Source organism: Ictidomys tridecemlineatus, chromosome 1 (genome assembly GCF_052094955.1).
Source record: "Ictidomys tridecemlineatus isolate mIctTri1 chromosome 1, mIctTri1.hap1, whole genome shotgun sequence".
In the NCBI taxonomy this organism is placed as follows: Eukaryota; Metazoa; Chordata; class Mammalia; order Rodentia; family Sciuridae; genus Ictidomys; species Ictidomys tridecemlineatus.
In genome coordinates, this window is record NC_135477.1 from 129,609,581 (window position 1) to 129,628,981 (window position 19,401).

At 52.2% G+C, this 19,401-nt stretch overlaps 1 protein-coding gene and 1 long non-coding RNA gene across 2 annotated transcripts; both read left to right on the forward strand.

Moving 5' to 3' along the window:
- The first annotated feature begins 495 nt into the window (after nt 1-495).
- LOC144367127 (platelet-derived growth factor receptor beta-like) lies at nt 496-6,363 on the forward strand. The gene is made up of 4 exons (XM_078022396.1): nt 496-798; nt 2,686-2,845; nt 3,860-4,020; nt 6,260-6,363. Exons 1-4 carry the CDS (start codon nt 639-641, stop codon nt 6,361-6,363), a joined length of 585 nt encoding a protein of 194 aa, XP_077878522.1. The 5' UTR covers nt 496-638.
- A 205-nt stretch (nt 6,364-6,568) lies between these two features.
- On the forward strand, nt 6,569-10,355 carry LOC144377297 (uncharacterized). The gene is made up of 2 exons (XR_013438147.1): nt 6,569-6,989; nt 7,533-10,355. It is a non-coding gene; the product is annotated as an uncharacterized LOC144377297 (long non-coding RNA).
- Nucleotides 10,356-19,401: the final 9,046 nt, after the last annotated feature.

Below are 19,401 nucleotides of genomic sequence, written 5' to 3' on the forward strand. Positions count from 1 at the left end.
GAATAAAATCATGGCATTTGCAGGTAAATGGATGGAATTAGAGAAGATAATTCGAAGTGAAGTTAGCCAATCCCAAAAAAACAAATGCTGAATGTTTTCTTTGATATAAGGAGGCTGATTCATAGTAGGGTAGGGAACAGGAGCATGGGAGGAATAAATGAACTCTAGATAGGGCAGAGGGGTTGGAGGGGAAGGGAGGGGGCATGGGGTTATTAATGATGATGGAATGTGATGATCATTATTTTCCAAAGTACAGGTATGAAGACATGAATTGGTGTGAATTATACTATGCATACAACCAGATATATGAAAAATTGTGCTCTATATATGTAATAAGAATTGTAATGCATTCCGCTGTCATATATAAATAAAATTTTTTTTAAAGATGCTGAAATGTGAGTCCTGGGTGTCTACTCCTCCCTCACACGGGCCCCACGTCCCCTGTTCCTTCTGTCCTCTCCCCAAGCATTCAGCCTCTCCCAGAATCACTGGTTTTGATGTGCTGGGTCACACCAGGAGAGGGTCCTCCTGGTCCCTGCTCCTTCCCTCTTTCCCCGCCCGGGTGGGGCACACTCCCCTGCACAGGGCCTGTGGTCTTGCAGCAGCACGGGTGGGGCAGAGGAGCCTGAGTAGCTCCCATGGGGCCTCTAAGAAGCCTCAGTGACCAGCTGAGTCCCTTCCCTGCAGCCACAGCCCGCAGCAGTGAGAAGCAAGCCCTCATGTCAGAGCTGAAGATCATGAGCCACCTGGGGCCCCACCTGAACGTGGTCAACCTGCTGGGGGCCTGCACCCAGGGAGGTAGGAGAGCCACCCCAGGACTCTGGGGAAACGCCCACTGGCTGCCCAGGCTGTCCCGACTCCTGCTTCACCTGTGGGTAGCAGGACAGTGCAGTGTCCTTCACAGTCCCTTCACAGTCCTAGATGGGAGTGGGATTTGGGAGCCTACATAGTTACATCTTCATGGACTTCAAGGACTTCTCAGGCTTCCAGTTCTGGGAGTTTCCAAATCAAAGTGACCTTGGACATTCTTCTATTTTCACAATACCTTTTTTTCTTTTTTTAATTGATTTTAAAATTTCATACATGACAGCAGAATGCATTACAATTCTTATTACACATACAGAGCACGATTTTTCATATCTCTGGTTGTATACAAAGTATATTCATACCAATTCATGTCTTCATACATGTACTTTGGATAATGATGTCCATTACATTCCACCAACATTTCTAACCCATGTCCCCTCCCTTTCCCTCCACCCATCTGCCCAATCTAGAGTTCATTTATTCCTCCCATGCTCCTGTTCCCTACCCTACTATGAATCAGCCTCCTTAAATCAGAGAATACACCTGGCATTTGTTTTTTTGGGATTGGCTAACTTCACTTAGCATTATCTTCTTTAACTCCATTCATTTACCTGCAAATGCCATGATTTTATTCTCTTTTATTGCTGAGTAATATTCCATTGTATATATGTAACATTTTTTTTTAGAGAGAGAGAGAGAGAGAGAATTTTAATATTTATTTTTTAGTTTTCGGCGGACACAACATCTTTGTATGTGGTGCTGAGGATCGAACCTGGGCCGCACGCAGGCCAGGCGAGCGCACTACCGCTTGAACCACATCCCCAGCCCACACCATATTTTTTTAAACATTCATCTAATGATCTAGGTTGCTTCCACAGTTTAACTATTCACAATACCTTTTGAAAACTGTGATAAATAACAGCTCATGGGACACTCAGAAGAATCACATTACCCCCTTTCCCTCATTGGAGACCACTAGTGAGCTAATTGGGAGTTGCTTTCCTTCTGATCACAGAAAAAAGTCTATTGGCCTTTCTATATGTATTTGATTGCAAGTTGACCTACAACAAAAGAAAAAAAATAACATTATTGCCATTTTTAGCTGCTTTGTGAGATTTGGGATTTTCCTCAGGATTGTGTAATCATTCAAAATACAGAAGTATGTTGCATACATAGACGAATTTATATCTGCAATGATGGCTCATTTAAAAAGTTGTGTTTTTTTTCTTTCTTTTTTGTACTGGAAATTGAACCTAGGGGAGCTTTGCCACTGAGTTTCCTCTGCAGCCCTTTTATTTATATTTTTTTTATTTAGAGACTTTTGCTAAGTTGCTGAGGATCTCACCAAGTTGCCGAGACTGGCCTTGAACTCCTGATCCTCCTTCTTCAGCCTCCACAGTAGCGGCGATTACAGGGGTGCTCCACTTTGCCTGGCACTCATTTCAAAAGTATTGTTTTTATCAATATCTGCACTGTCTACTTGTTGACTTTGAGTAAAAGCATTCAATTTGAACATAACCAGTAAACTGCTAATGGGGAGCACTTTCCTCTCCCTCTTTACATATACCAGGTACCAAAATAAGCTTGAGTGTGAAAATAGCAGTTATATCCTTGTCAGGGACCATGTTTGGTCTCATTAGTCCTTGTGATGGTCCTTTGAGGGGGGTGTTAGTTCACAGATGGGGGAGGGGAGACCCAGGGAGGTGAAGTGTCTATTGCCTGCAGTCGGAGGCAGGAAGAGGACCCAGGTGTGCCAGGCACCTACCCTCAGCTGTCATGCCCACCACCTCTCCCACATTCAACTTGTTTATTGGCCCCGTGGCCCTCATGGGAAGCCTGAGGGCCCCTGGGGCCTGTGCCCACCACCCTCCTCTGCAGGCCCCATCTACATCATCACGGAGTACTGCCGCTATGGGGACCTGGTGGACTACCTGCACCGCAACAAGCACAGCTTCCTGCAGCACCACTCGGACAAGCACCGCCCACCCAGTGCTGAGCTCTACAGCAACGCCCTGCCCACGGGGCTCCCTCTGCCCAGGTAGGAGGGGGCAGGCGCCTGCACAGCCCCCTTGCCCTTGCTCCTGCAGGGGGGCAGCTGGGGCCCTGGGGAGGGGGCAGAGTCACTCCTGGAGCTGGGGTTCTTTCTCAAGTCAGCCCTCCATGGACCAGGGAAGGCCAGTAGTGATGGGGATAGTGCTGGGCTCTGCTGCCCCCTGCTACCTGCCCCAGTGTGCCAGGTCCTGTGCTTGAGCCCTCTGCAGATGGGACCCCTGACCCCAAGCTCTGTGTCTAGGGTGTCGTGGTCTCCTGCCCCAGGGACACTGTGGGCAGAGGCAATTGTGGGCTGAGACCTGGGCCTCCTGAGGTGCACTGTGGGCCCTGCTCCCCCTGCCGCCTCCCCATTCCCTCTACACACACCCCGGTGCCCCTCACAGCTCAACTCCTGGTTTCAATGTTTCTGAAAAGAGCAGCTCTCAGTTCCTTTGCTGATTACAAAGTCAAGGACAAGGGTAACTTAGATCAGCGTCTGAGACATTGGCATTCGCCCCTCCTCGCCAGCATTGACTTATTTCCTAGCCGTCTTTAGGCTGCCCACACAGACACACCTGTGGACAGCCCGCAGCCCTTTGGGGAGCGAGGTCGAAGGCAGAGGTATCAAGGCGATGCCCTGCTGCCCATCCTGGGTCACGGCCGGGCACCTGCCGGGGTAGCTGGTGTGCAGGAAGGCCCAAAGAGGCCTCTGCACACGCCCATCCTGTGCCCCTTGTCCTGGGTATTATAATCTCCTCTGGTATGAGCTCTCTGAGGACACTGACTGGGTCTTAGGTCACCATGGCAGCCCCAGCACCAAGCTCAGGGCCACAGAGGTTACTCAAGGGACTGGATCTGTGGTCACTTGTGTTGAAACACACTGAAGGGCGAGGGGTGCATGAGTGAAAGAAGAAATCCATGAGCGACAGGGCCTCAGGGGTCCCCAGGGTGAGCACGGGGTACGAAGGGGAAGGAAAGAGGAAGCCAGTAACCTTCCTGTTGTGTTCCTCTTACTCCCCAGCCCCGTGTCCCTGACTGGGGAGAGCGATGGTGGCTACATGGACATGAGCAAGGACGAGTCAGTGGACTACGTGCCCATGCTGGACATGAAAGGAGACGTCAAATACGCAGACATTGAATCCTCCAACTACATGGCCCCTTATGATAACTACGTCCCCTCTGGTGGGTGGACGCATTGTGCTCAGACCTGCCCAGGCTCACACCCAGGCGGAGACACATTCTTTTCAAAGCCCTTCACACGCCCAGCCTTGCAGCAATCCTGGAGGACCATGGCCTTGCACTCATTTCATGGAAGTGGAAACTGAGGCTGGCCACTTGCCCCAAACTGCTATATAGTGGGGCCTCCATAAGAACCTCTGTTCAGGGCTGGGGATATGGCTCAAGTGGTAGCGCGCACGCCTGGCATGCGTGCGGCCTGGGTTTGATCCTCAGCACCACATACAAAGAAAGATGTTGTGTCCGCCGAAAACTAAAAAATAAATATTAAAAAAAAATTCTCAAACAAAAAAAGAACCTCTGTTCATAGGTCAGAGGCATGAACAGGCCCTCAGGGAAGGGAAGAACTAGGGTGGGATTGGGGGCATATATGGCCTCCTGGAAACTGGACTAGGCTAGTGTTCTGAAGAAACAGGCAGGCAGGGCTAAACCTTTTTTGTTGTTGTTATTAGTACTAGGGATTGAACCCAGGGGCTCTCTGCCACTCAGTTCCATTCTCAGTTTGGGGATCTTTTTTGTTTTTGTGCTTGTTTTTGAGACAGGGTCTCATAAAGTTGCTGAGAGTCTTGCTCCGTTGCTGAGACTGGCTTTGAACTTGTGATCCTCTTGCTTCAGCCTGCCAAAAGATGGAATTACAGGCATGTGCCATCATACCCAGTCTAAATTTTTTCCTGGCTATTGAAGACACTGGTAAAGAATGAGAGGTTTGGAGCTGGGGTTGTGGCTCAGTGATGGAGTGCTTGACTAGCATACGTGAGGCACTGGGTTTGATTCTCAGCACCGCATATAAATAAGTGGGCAGAAGGGCTTCCCAATTGCAAATGAACATCCAGAGCCAGGTGTAGCTAGCCGTTGGCCCACCAATGTCTGAAAAAGCAGAAGCTGAGGCTAGACACGAAGCACTATCCTTTCAGGCGAGACCTAGAAGATCAGGAGCCACCTGCCTTGGACATTCAGCCCCACAAGAAAAAAGACAGGGTCCTCTGGGCCACTGGGTACATGAGGTGACCTGTGACTCTCTGCTCTCCCCCAGCTCCTCTCAGGACCTATCAGGCTACTTTGATCAATGAGAACCCAGTGAAGGCCCAGCTCTGTGCACAGGGGCAGGACAGGTAGCCACTAGTGAAGTCCAGAATAGGAAAAGGCAAACAATCCCAGGTCCACTGGGCACAGCTGGGGCTGAAGGACCAGCAGCAGTGGCCAGGGATGGACAGGAAGGGGGTGTGCAGATCATATCTGTTGACCCAGGAGTGATGGGCAGAGGAAGAAGCCCAAGTGACAAGGTAAAACAGATGCGCTGGCCTCAGGCAGTAGTGGGATTGGCTTGGATGAAATGGGACCATCTTGCCTGCCACCATCTCTCTGCTTCCTGTGAACCCCAGAGGTGGAGGGACTCTAGACACCAGGGACCAAATCATCCAGGATGAGAACTGGGAGGTGGCGTGTCCCTGGCTCCCTCACCCCTTCTTAGACCCAGGGCTTTTCCCTAGGGACAGAGGCTGCTGTGTCCTTATCTAATGAGAAGAGAAGACTCCCTGCTGCTGTGGCCAGGAATAGGGTGGGCATGGGAGCTGTGCAGACCCTGGAGGAGGAGAGGGAAGCAGCTGGCAGTGGAGCTGCTGGACCTCCTTGCATCCAGGTGCAGAGTGGGCTGGGAACTGGCCACTGGCCCCTCTGTGCACTCAGCGCTGCTCCTGCCCCCACAGACCTTCCTACCTCTGAAGTGGATGGCCCCAGAGAGCATCTTCAATAGCCTCTACACCACCCTGAGCGATGTGTGGTCCTTCGAGATCCTGCTCTAGGAGATCTTCTCATGACATTTCCCTCCCACCTCCCACCTGCTGGGGCTGTAGGCAGGGTGTTGGGACATGGGTCAGGGGACCTGTGGCGAGTGCTCTGCTCCTTTCTCCCACTGTGCTGCTCTGGCAAGACCCTTGCCCTCTCTGCACCTCTTTATCCCCTTATCCAAGGATCAAGGGGTGCCTGCTTGGCTCTGATGTTCCCAGGTTCTCTGTCCTGAGGAGTGCTGTGTCTCCTGGGAGCCCAGGAAGGGCCTCCATTTCCCAATGCCAAGGACACTGCACCCTCCTCTACCAGGACCAGTGTGCCTGTCTCTCTGCAGTGGAAGGGGGCACCCTGCTCCTTGTCACACCCCTGAGCCTGTGTATCCCTGTCTTCTCCACAGGTGGCACCCCTTACCTGGAGCTGCCCATGAATGAGCAGTTCTACAATGCCATCAAGCGCGGTTACCGCATGGCGCAGCCGGCTCACGCCTTGGCTGAGATGTGAGTGGAGCCTCGTGCCCTGGGGGGGATTTCCTGGATGAAACAGTGGACATGTAGCTCTACCAGCTTCAGCCAAAGAGGGTTCTCAGCTCAGAGATCCAGAAAAGTCTAGCTACACCTGGCTCTGGCTGTTCGTGTGCTCAGGAATCCCTTCTGCCCTGGGCTCTGCTTGTCTGTGTGCCAACCTCACTCTCAGGCTGGCACTGCCCACATGGCTGCCACAGTGCCAGCCGATGACTTGCACTGCCAAAGCCCCAGAGCTGACCTCTGTGGCTCAGCTGGGGTGGCATGCCATCAGAACCCGTCTCTGACCACAGAGGATGAAACCTCTCTGGGCTGCACCTGGGCCATGTGCTCACCACGGGTGGCAGACCCCACAGAGCCAGTGGTGGGTGGTGCTGGCTGCCACGCCTCCCGACACCCTGGTCCTGGCTCCTCTTGCTCTGAGAGGCGGTGGCTCCAGCTCCCAGCACCGCCTGCCCCCACCAGAGCCAGGGGGCCTGACCCTCTCTGCCCCTCCCCAGCTACGAGATCATGCAGAAGTGCTGGGAGGAGAAGTTTGAGGTTCGGCCCCCCTTCTCCCAGCTGGTGCTGCTCCTGGAGAGGCTGCTTTGCGAGGGCTACAGAAAGGTATGTGGAGCAGGGTGGGGGTGGGGCACATGCTCCATCAGTTCAGACCCTGGGTCCCTGGCTCTGAGTGTTGTGCTGGCATTTGGGGAACAGCCTCCTCTGCTCTGGGCCTCGGTTTCTCTGCTGATCCCAGGACGGGGTGGGCGGAGGCTGAGGTTATTCCAGCAGCTCCAAGAAGGGACACTGACTGGTGACACAGGAGGAGGGGCTATGACCTCTGCCCCCATGCCCACTTCTGGGGCTCCTTCAGAGGTGTGAACAACCCAGGCCACATGGCTTCCAAACCCAAGCCCTCAGACCTGCTGTAGGCTGCTCAGAGGCAAATGGGGCCTCCTGGGGGCCTAACCCCTGCACAGGTCCACGGTGTGAGGTAGGGCAGTGACATGAGCTCTCTGAGCTGCACTTGTCTCCTGGCTCAGGCCTTATGGGGTCTTTACAGGATTCAACGAGCAGAAGTGTGCAAAGCTGGGTTCACAGAAATCCCTCAGTGCCATTACCGTCCTGCTGTGGCCCAGCCCTCATCCATTTGCCTTCTTCCTCCAGTTCCACCCTGAATGAAGCCAACACCTCCTCTACCATCTCCTGTGACAGTCCTCTCGACCCCCAGGAAGAACCAGAGCCAGAACCCCTGCCCCAGCCCCAGGGGGACTCCCAGATGGAGCTGGAGCCACCAATGGATGCAGGCTGCCCTGGGCCTCGGGCCGAAGCAGAGGACAGCTTTCTGTAGGGGCTGGCCGCCACCCCGTACCACCAGAAGCTCCCCTTCTGCCACCAGGCCACAGCCCCCAGGCCTGGCATCCTGTGAGCCATGCTGCTCCTTCCAGCTGTCCCATGTGGAAGGCTCTGTCCCTGCCACACTGCTCCCCAGGCCCTGGGGCTGGCTCAGGAGGCCAGAGAACTAACTGCAGGACCATGCCCAGCCTCTGCCTCAGGGAGGCCATGTGACTGAGCCAGGGTCCCTCCCAGGGGACCCAGTTTCCCAGTGCACAAGATGAGACATTGAACTTGGTAGTTCACAGTCTACCTGGGAGTCTCCCTGGCTGACAAGTGGGGAGGCTGGAATCTGGGGGAGCTTCCTGGGGGAGTGAGGGGGTCAGTAACTTCTCTCTGTTCAGCCAGCTGCCCTTCAAGGCGTCGCAGGCTTGTCCCCACACTTCCATCTGCCCAGGAGCTGGGGAAGAAACCCCGGCACCCCTGGCTCCTGGCTGAGCTGGGCCTGCCCTGGCCAGTGTTGCTTCACTCTGAAGCCACGTCCCCTGACACTAGTCTCTGCTTTCCCAGGCCCTAGCAGGTCTGGGGCCAGCCATGCTTAATTAATGCTGCAATTGTTGCTGGGACTGAATCAAGTACAGCACTCCCCGGCCTGCAGACCCAGCCCGTATCACAAGGTGGCCAGCACCTCACCATGGTAATTTTCTTGCTCATGAGGGGATAAGCCACCTGAGAAAATAGAGTCTAAAATAGTTAGTGAAGAAATTAGAGGAATTGTCCTTAGGTATAGTCCAGGGAGAGGGATAGCTGGGTCAAATGGTGGTTCCATTTCCATATTTCCAAGGGATCTCCATACTGCTTTCCAAATTGGCTGCACCAATTTGCAGTCCCACCAGCAATGAGTGAGTGTACCTTTCCCCCCACATCCTCTCCAACACTTATTGTTGTTTGTCTTCATAATAGCTGCCATTCTGACTGGAGTGAGATGATAGCTTAGAGTAGTTTTGATGTGCATTTCTGATTGCTAGAGATGATGAACATTTTTTCATATATTTGTTGATTGATTGTATATCCTCTTCTGAGAGGTGTCTGTTCAGGTCCTTGTTCCATTTGATGATTAGGTTATTTGTATTTTTGGTGTTTAGCTTTTTGAGTTCTTTATATACCCTAGAGATTGGTGCTCCATCTGATGTGTGAGGGATAAAAATTTGCTCCCAAGATGTAGGCTCTCTGTTCACCCCACAGATTGTTTCTTTTGCTGAGAAGAAACTTTTTAGTTTGATTCCATTCTTCTCCTTGGACTATACCCAAAGGACTTAAAAACAGCATACTATAGGGACACAGCCACATCAATGTTTATAGCAGCACAATTCACAATAGCTAAACTGTAGAGCCAACTTAGGTGCACTTCAGTGAATGAATGGATTTAAAAAATGTGGCATATATACACAATTAAATATTACTCAGCATTAAAAAAGAACAAAATCATGGTAAATGGATGGCATTGGAGAAGATAATGCTAAGATAAGTTAGCCAATCCCCCAAAAAACAAATGCCAAATGTTTTCTCTGATATAAGGAGGCCGACTCATAGTGGAGTAGGGAGGGAGAGCATGGGAAGAATAAATGAATTCTAGATAGGGAAAAAGGGTGGGAGGGAAAGGGAGGGGGCAGGAGAATAGCAAGGATGGTAGAATGTGATGGACATCATTATACAAAGTACATGTATGAAGACTTGAATTGGGTGTCAGCTTTATATTCCAACAGAGATATGGATATGAAAAATTGCGGTATATATGTATATTAAGAATTATAATGCAAAAACCACAAAGTATATGTATAAAGGCATGTATTGACGTGAACATGCTTTATATACAGAGATATGAAAAATTATACTCTGTATGTGTAATAAGAATTGTAATGCATTCCACTGCTGTTGTGTATTTTAAAAAATTGATAAAAGATTAAAAATAAATTAATTAATTAAGAGGCAGTGTCAAAGAATAGTCTTTAAGAGCTTAATAGGATCTTCCAGTCCTGGTTGGAGCTGGAACAGAACAATTAGAAAATGCCTCTAGTGGTTTATTTAAGGGGGTACATTAAAGCCATGGATAGGGTTTCAGGGGTAGAGTCTTGCTTCATGATGTCTTGCAGTCACAGGTTGATTGGCATCTTGGCCTCTCCATCTCTGAGAGGCTGTGTGGCTAACCAGGTCACCCCTTCTCCAGGCTGTGTGGGACCAGGCAGAGCTGAATAGGATTCATATGCATCTGGAAGATCTTACCAGCAGGGTTGCCACTGAAACTCCCAAATACCGGATTTTCCTATTCAGTGGGCTTCCATGCTGATTTCATTCATATATAGTCCATGGATGGCTCTCAACAAGCCCAGGACACTCGGGGCACACTGGCTGTGGACAGGACCCATGTCTTCCAGGCCCCTTTGGTTCTGGGGCTTTTCCTCTTCATCCTCAAGTTACAGGCCCAGCGGATCCTGCATCTGTGACAAATGTGTTGATGTGGCAGCATTATGTCCACATGTGCACACCAGTAGGTGGCCCCGACTGTGCATTGGACCTGCTGTGACCTTGGAGGAATCCCTTGCCCTCTCTGGGCCCGTTTTCCCTTTTGAAGAATAAACAAGTTGGACTCATTCACTCTGAGTGCTCTGTCAACACTAATATTCCAGAATATTCCTGGGTTTTGCAAGCTTGTCCAGATGAAGCAAGGTCAAGTACCCTAAATCACCTTCCTGGGGGTCTGCTGAGTTCTGGGGAGATTCCAGATGACACATGACACCCGGGCATTCAGGAACGTAACCCTTTCTCTGCCCCAAATGCAGCTGTGTGGACCTTGACTTGGAGTGACAGTCATTGCCCAGGAAAGCCCCCAGCAGCTGCTCCAGGGACACGGGAGGACCACAAGACCCCCTTGAGCACCCACGATGAACTCTGGAGGTATCCTGGGCAAGGGGGCAGGGAGGGAGGTCATTACCTCATGCAGCCCAACACTGCCCCAAGGTATGTGCCACAGAGAGAATGGACAGTAAGGACGATTGTGTCCCATGAAGAACAACAGCCTCAGGATGTGCACCCCAGGAAAGGGGCATAAGAGGTGGGCACTTTGGGGGTTGCATCTTTAACTGCCGGCTGCCCCATCCTGGAGGCAGTACCTGGTGGAGTAGGGTTTTGTCACTGCCCAGGTCTGTTAGTGACACCTCACTGCCCTCAAACCAGTGGACATTGGTGGTGCCAGGTCACTGAGGGATATGGCCAAGACACCCAGGAGGTCGAGGGCTGGCCAGGGGGTGAGGGAAGCTCCTCCTTCTTGGGCACAGTCCCCATGCTGATTGGCATCTCCCAACTGAGGACCCGAGAGTCTCCCCCAAGGATGGGGAATACGGAGTGGGGGGCAGTCAGAGCTCATCCCTTCAGCTCTGATCTCATTTCCCTCTTCTGGAAAAGGGATTTTTCTCCCACCACATCCCACATGGGCAGTGGAAATGGGATCCTCCTCAGTGGAATGGTTGGCTGAGAAATAGAAGTTAAGAGAAATAAAACAGTGAAAAAAAATCACAGAACACAGAAAGTAGCTGCAAAGCAGGGACAGGATGGGCCAGCTGATGAGATGGATCAAGTTTCTGGCCAAATGGCGCCCACGTCTGCTTTATTTATATCAGGAGATATCAAAGGCCTTCCATAGAATGTTCTTCTCCAAAAAAAGGTTAAAGTTGGGCTGTTCAGTTCCAAAGGGGTTACGCCCATCTCTGGAGCTACTATGAGGAAGCTTCTAGCAGAGAGGAGGGAAAGGTCACACGCGTTGGGCAATCTGTTGCCCTGGGAGAGCCTCGGAAAGTTCCCAAGGCAGGCCTATCCCTCCCTGGCTACCATGCCGAGAGAAGGTCCTGGTGTATTTCTCGGATGGCTTCCTGCAGTTTTTATTTCTCCCACCCCTTGCTAGTGGCTGGGGGACCTTGACTTTGGAATTGGTTTCCCAGATGTGAGGTGGTGAGGAGGCTTCTCTTCCTGTGTTGTGCCTGAGCAGGGCCAGGCAGGACAGCCTAGAACCTGCAGGCCTTCTCAGAGGCTCCAGAGCTTCCTTTTTTTCTCTTCCCCCACCTTGGGCTTTGCCTTTGGCTACTAAGCTGGGGTACCTACCTGTTCCCCTCCACTCTGCCCGTGGCCAGATGAGGCTGCGGTGGCTGGTGAGAGGCTGGATTCCAGGTCGGGTGAGTCATGGTTGGGACCCAGGCAGGAGCAGGGCAGACAGAGCATGCAAGGGCCCCAGACAGGAATAGGAAGAAGGTAGGGGAGAGAGAAGAGGAAGACGAGAGAGGAAGGAAGGAAAGTGTGGCTAGGGAGAGGCCAGGGGACGGCATGGGCACCACGCTGTGGCTCTGTGGCAGAGTCCAGCCAGGTGGGACAGTGGGACACAGACCACAGGCTGCAGAGCCTCACTGCTGCAGTACCTCAGTGGCTGTGGGCTGGCATGAGGGGGGCGTCCTGGTCATCAGCTCCCCTGCAGAACACAGGCTTGTTAGTCACTGGCTGCTCAGTACCAGGGACAGTACTGGGGCAGGGGACAAATGCAGGGGTGCCAGACCAGGTCAGGGTTCCCTTGCCCTCCACCTGGGCTGCTTGGAGGATCCCTTGAGGGATCTAGGTCTCGACCTGAGGCCGATCATTTGCTTGTTATGTGTCCTCAGGCCAGCGTCCCCTCTCTCTGAGCAGAGGATGGGCATCTCTGCTTGGACCTGGGGGAAGGGTGCCTTGCTTTGGAGCTGCAGGTCTCCCTGGACTGTCTCCAGTAGTCTGTGGCTGTGGCTACAAGTGGGCAGAGGACAGGACTGTGGCCAGCTCTGACTCACGGCCCTGCAGCCAACTCAGGGGCAGCTGAGTAGTGTCAAGGAAACCCGACCAGCCAGGGCCTGGACATACCAAGCCCCTACCCCTGGGGTCCTGCTCTACAGCGCACCCAGAACTCATGACCTCTTCTCTCCTGGCTGTGGCAGTAGTTGATTAAGGCAAAACTTGGATCTGCTTGGAAAGAGGATAAACAACCCACATTCCAGAAGGGATTGTCTCTGCTCATGGGAAAGCCTGTTTGCAGGTCAGGAGACTCCAGCCCCATCCCTCCTGGGACCTTGGGTGGGTCACACCACATCAGAGCCCAGTTCCCTTGTGGCTAATGGAAAAAAACAAGGCCACAGAGAGGAGGCAGATAAAAGTCTGGCTGCCATTAGCCAGTAGGTGGCGCTCGGGGGCTGTCTGGTGCTTCATTCATTTTTCTTATTTCCCCCTCATCAATCCTAGGAACCTAGTACAGGTACAGATGAGAGAGGAGATTGCAAAATGACTTGCCCGGGATCATTTGGACAGTGTGTCTGGGTAGGGAGGGAGCCTGGGCCTGGCTGCCTTGCAGATTGGATCTCAGGGAGCTAAAGTGCCCACCCAAAGGGGCAGAGCCAGGGATCCCGGGAGCCAGAGATCCAAACCCTGTTTCCTACCACATGACCTCTCTGGTGCCACGTGTCCCTAAAAGAAAGGACAGGAAAGGCTCTTGAGAGGGAAGAGCTGGGTGAATTGAGGGCTGGGTGAAAATAAGAAAACATGGTTTGGGAGAGGGTTTGGACCTCAGGGCCCTGTGCAGAGCAGGTGCAGGGGGCTGAGGTGACCTGGGTCAGGCCCTGCCTGGTCCTTCCCAGGGCAGATGGGTGAGCTGGAATTTTCCTCCCAGACAGATGAGCCACTCAGACTACACATTGCTTCCACCACCCACTGTCCACCTGGGTCCTTCTTCCTGGAAAAAGAGGGATGGGCCCTGAGCTCCAGCCCACCAGGGGCCTCCAGCCCCATTAATGTCCCTTCTCTGAATTAGGACCCTGTCTCGCCAAGGCCTCTGTGACCTGAATCCATTCTCCAGTTTTACAATAATGAATTTATAACAGTGTCAAAGAACACACTCCCCAATCCCATTAGCAGAGTAGGTAACACAGAAAGAAAACACTTTCCTGTGTGTGTTTTTGTATTTTAGACTCTGGTGACATTGTAAATGCGTTCTTTCTTGTCAGAGACTCTGTGTAGGAATTTCTCTTATGGAAATTCTGTTTAAACTAAAATAAAAAGGGAGGGGGGCACTAGGGGTGTTGCTCAGTGGTAAAAAATTAACCAAAACAAATCTAAAGAGAGAGAAGTACGGCAGCAGAGACTTCCCTACCATGACAATTCTCCCAGAACCCTTAACCAGGAAGATCTGCCCACTATGCCATTCAGTGCTCTACAGCCCAGGGCCCAGCTCCACTGAACCATCTGCAGGCCCAGAGGGAACACCCAGCTCAGGGTGTGGGAGCACATCCCTGTTGGGGTCCCTCTCATCACCATAACCCTGGGAGAGGACTGAGGGGAGGCCAGCCTGGATGAGGAAGCTGAGGCTCAGAGCTCATGGTCCACGCAGGCTGACGGCCTTGCCACTATCTCCCTCAGAGAGTGTCACTGTCCAGTGCCTATGTGGGGTTGTTGTAGGGACAAATGAGGCAAGACACCGAAGATAGCAGGAAACAGCTTTATTTGGCTGCAGCCAGGTTCAGAGGGCACAGCTTTTGCTGTAATCAATTAATCCCCTGAACCCCGAGTTCAGTTAGTTTCAGAACATTATCCCAACATGTAAGGGAAGGGGCTTAGAAGTTGACAGTCTGCAGAAGTTCACATAAAAGCAGCTTTTTCTGTCACTGTTCTGGGCAAGTTAACCCTTCAAGGACAACACCTGAGAAGGGGAGAGCTTCTTCTCCCCTTTCTTTCCTCCCCCTGCCAGCTGTTACCATGGAGCCCAATTGGTAACCTATCTTAAAAATGTAGACATCTCTGTGAAGTCCCAGCTCAAGGCCAGAGGCCTTGTTTTCACATTTCTACAAACTACTATACTGGATAAACGTTTGTGAAAAACTAGAAAGGGGGTGTCCAGCACCTGGAACGCTGGTATCTTCCCGGCCAGTGGCCAAGTAAACAGGGCGACACGAAAATAGGAAGTTTATCTCCATTGAACTCTTTTGCAGAGACTCTTTTGCTGACAGTCCCAAAATCAGCCATGATGAAGATTTCTGGAGAGGCCCAGTTAAGACTTTTCAGTGGAGAAAGAAGGTGCCACTTCAGGGTGAGTCCTGGGGTCTGAGGTGACCCAGGTGGAGACAGCAGGCGGAGCCTGGGGTCAGGGTGCTGCCACCTGCTTTAGGTGGGGCTTCGCCTCAGAATAGGGCTGCAGACCTGGGGCTGCTCTGGGCAGGAGGAGTGTCCACAGCTCAGAGCAACATGTGCCTCAGAGCCAGGGGAGGAGACCTCAGGCAGGGCAGGGCCTCAGGGACATCACTGAAGGAGCCCCAAACCATGGTGTCCTGCTGCACCCACAGCAGCTCCCTACCCCACCTCAGGGCTCCGCTGCTCCTGAGAGGCCTCCCAGCAGGCTGCCCCTTGCTGGTTGCCCCAACTAGACTTTGCCACTCCACGGCCTCTTTCTGGCTTTAGGGTTTGTGGCTGATCACTACAAGGAACTAGAAACATCACGAGTGTGGGGAAGTAGAAAATTTGGGGAAAATCATAGATTCTCAGAGTCCTGTTTCCTCTTTGAAGAAACAAGAAGGAAATTTCCACATTTGAGCTTCTCTTTGTTAGTAGTGATCTGCCTAAAGCATAATGATGACCTTGGCTGTCCCTTGCTCAGTCACCTTTGGTGGCTTCCATGGTCCAACAAGGTCCTCCGGTGGTCTTCAGGACCCTCCCTCACCTGGGTCCAGCCTCTCCTGCAGCCTCACCACATCTGTCCTCCAAGACTCATCCTCTCAAGTTTCCAGTCCTCGTTTGTGCTCTTGGGGGTCTTCATGTCTGCTCAGCACCCTGAGCTTCTGATGCACTGTGGACTCTCTTGCTGCCAGGCCTCTCCATGCCATTTCTCCTTGCTGGAACATTCTGTTCTCCTGGTGCCTCCTGACTCCTTCTCTGCTCATCTAGAACCTTCCTTTACTGCCTCTGCAGTGCCAGGAGCTTCTGCAACTCCCCTGAGGGCTCCTCTCCTGGTTCCACCAGAAGCTCAGGCATCACCTCTGAGGCAGAGATGCCCAGGCTGTCCTCATGCCATTCCAGTCATGCCTGGACATCACCAGGCCCTGCACCAGGGAGAGCCCTGCACCTGGGCCTTCCTGGGCCCAGATCAAGGCCCCAGGTATGAAGTATTATGAGATGAATCTGTTTCAGAGTGTGGAGCACTCCATCTGCCCTCTCTCCACTCATCCCCCAGTGGATGCATGGACACATGCACCTGGCAGTCACTGACCTCCCACCTGCTGACATGGCCGTGGGGAAGAGGCATGAAGAAGACCAGGAGGGTCTTGCAGGCCCTGGCAGGGAGCTGCCAAACTGCCAGGATGCTGAGTGCCAGGCTTCTGGCTTGGGCCCCCTCCACTCCCTGGTGGGGAAGCCCAAGTCAGGAGGATCCCAGGTCATTGGCATTGGGTAGGGGCTCAGAAGTCCACCACCCTGTGTATAGAGGAGCCAGGAACCAGGAGTCAGACAGGGAGGGGAGGACTGTGCTGTCCTGTGTGCAGAAGCCTGAGATCGCCCACACACTTGCGTCAGGCTTTCCTCATCCGTGGGCTGCCATTCGAACCCTCTCAAAGTGCCTCTGCCACAGGAAGGACTGATGTCAACCTGTGGTCCCTGTGGTCATGTCATCCTCCTGGCAGCAGCACGTGGCTCCCTCAACCAGGACTCTCCCCCCTGAGTCCCAGGGCTCTTCCACCCCAATCCACTGTCAGTCAGCATACAACCACTGGGAAAACCCAAGACCACCCCAGGTGGCACGGGGGTGACTAACAGGTTCTGCAGTCTGGCTGCCTCCTCCCAACCTCAGCTCTGCCCCCACTGGCTCTGGGGCCTTGGACAAGTGACCTAACATCCTCTTTGAGCCTTGTTTCCTCACCAGCAAAATGGACATAATCAGGAGCAGCCTCTTGGGTTGAGGATTAAACGTCATAAACATGCTAAGGCTTGGTGCCCGGTGTATAGACAACACCCAGAAAATGTGACATCTCCAAATGCCCTTTTCCAAGAAAGGCCGAGCCCCTTCGTGCTTCCTGCTCAAGGGCTTTGGGATCCAGCATTCATTCATTGACTCGTTCATTCCTCATACTTCTAAATTTGGTGGGTCAGAGTGGTCAACTACTCAACAAGCACAAGAGGAAACCAATCCTCACTGGCTGTGTGATGTGACCTGGGGAAATGACTGAACTTCTCAGAACCTCAGTTTCTTCTTCAACAAAACCATGGTGTTAACTGAACCCACCTCTAGAGTTGAGGATTCGATGAGAGGACTCCAAAGAGCACGTGTCACACTGCCTGTCCCAGAGTGAGGGTCTGATAAGCGTTCAGGGCTTCCACACTGGCAAAGTGCTGGACAGGAGGGGAGTGCAGGAGGCCTGGGGGAAAAGGGAAGGCCCCTGCCCAGCTGGCAGGGACAGGGAGGCTTCCTGGAGGGAGAGTCTGGGAGCCATAGGAGTTAACTGGCAGGAGCAGCTTCCGCTCATCTCAGGGAAGACACAGGTCCTGCAGAGGTGGCCTCCACTCCCCTGGCCAGCCATCCCCCTCCTTCTCCCAGACACACTCCACCAGACAGAGTCTCCCGGCTCTGGGGTCAGGGACCTGGTGGGAGCTGCATCAAAGCTGGCAGCCTGGGCCAAGAGCAGACTCCCATTGCACACAGTTAGGGGGCCTCCCAGTTTCTTAAAGCCACCAGGGGGCTTTCAGGGACAGAGGCCTCAGTGGTGAGCAAGGAAGAGTCCCCCAGGAAGCTGGACACTGTGCAGCTGTCCCCTCCTAACTTGGCAGGCCTGGAGTTCCAGAATCTGCCTGTATTAGGCCCTCCTGCCACTTTGCAGCTGGAGTCCCCAGATTGTTCTTGGAGACACACCCTCTACAGTCCTTGGGTCCCTGAGACCCTGTGACCAACATGAAGCCTGAGCACCCAGCTCATCAGGGACCTTTGCACAGACCTGGTCCCCTCCTGCTCCCTCCTCCTGTCCATTCCTTCTCACTGGCCACAGGGAGCCCTGATTTCTGCCCCCTGCTGCCCTCCTGCTTCTTCAAGGCCAGCTCCAAAGCCACTGCTCTGAGAGTCCTCTCAGAGTCACCTCTCTGTGTCCCCCACCCCTTAGGGGCTCTCACCCAAATGTGCCAGACTACAAGACGCTCTGCTGCCTGGATGAGCCTGCACATGGCAGCAGGTGTGATGAGGGGGAGGGGGACCAGATGTGCATGGAGACCCTGTCCAGGAGGATGGCTAAGGGACCTGAGTGTGGCCTGAAGCATGGTGCCTCCAGGGCCCACAGGGGCTGCCTCCACCTGCTGCAGCCTGATGGGGACAGGGAGCAGGGCTCCTGGAGGTCCACCCTGTGGCAGCAGGAGGACAGGCAGTGCCATGAGAGGCGGGTCCTGCCCCTGATGGGGAAACATGTGCCCACAGCTTTCCAGCAACAGGAGGCACGAGGGGGATGTCAGGATCCATGAGGGGTGCAGGACATGCTGTTGGCCAGATCTCCTGAGCGGTAGGGAGTGGAGACCCCCTACCTGAGCCTGAGGCCCTGACCATCTGCTTGTGGCTCTTAGTGTTCCCCTAAGTAGCTGTGTGACCCCAGATAAGTCACTCACCGTCCCTGACCTTCTTTTCATTATGTCTTCCTTGGAGACACTGTGCACCTCCACGAGTCCCTGTGACCCGGGTAGAGGAGAAAGTGGTAATGAAAGTGCACGGCAAACAATAAACACTCAGCCTTCCTCAGTAGAGTTACCAGGCCAAGCCCAGATTCAAGAGGCATAGAGATTGATTCCACCTTTTATTCTAAGGGGGACACTCAAGTCACATGGTCTAGAGCTCGAGTGCTGGAGACACTGAAAAATTGGGGCCATGAATGCAATTTTCTTCAGACACCATAAAGAGGGAAAGGGCAAACCAGAGAATGGGACAGGTTTGCTACCATGTAACCAAAGCAGTCATTTGATATTTTACTTGTTTTATGCTGCAATATAATAGAAAACGGCACTTTTTACTGATCCATGATGAATGAAAATTCAGGTCATTTCTAGTTTGGGGCTACAACGACAACTGCTGCCAGTTGTCTTCATGCATGTGTGCCTGCCAGGGAGTGGAACTGGCTGAGATATGCACATTTTCATTTCAGGTGAATAATGCTAAACTCTTTCCCCAAACACTTGTATCAATTTATATACTCACCAGGAGTGTTCATGATTTCTGGTTGTTCTATATTCTAGACAGCATTTGGTAAGGGATTTGAGTTGATCTCTGTATGTGTTGTTAGGCAGAAATAAATCGTGCTTTAAAAGGTACCATGGTAAACCAATGATCTCATGTCCTCTTATCAGAAAGACAGATGTTTCCCCACCTTCTTCTATCATTTATCAAGATCCTATAAACATAGATCTGTTTCTAAGTTTTTTATTTTGTATCAACAGTGTATTTTTCTGTGAACCAATATAAATTATTTTAACTATATAATTTTTATAATATTTCCTGATATCTACTGCAGAAATACTTCCCATTTTTCATTTTCTTCAAGAATTGTCTTGGTTATTCTTTGCTCTTTACATTTTTCTATTCATTTTATTAAATTTTAAGTTTTACACTACAAAATATACCCTTCAG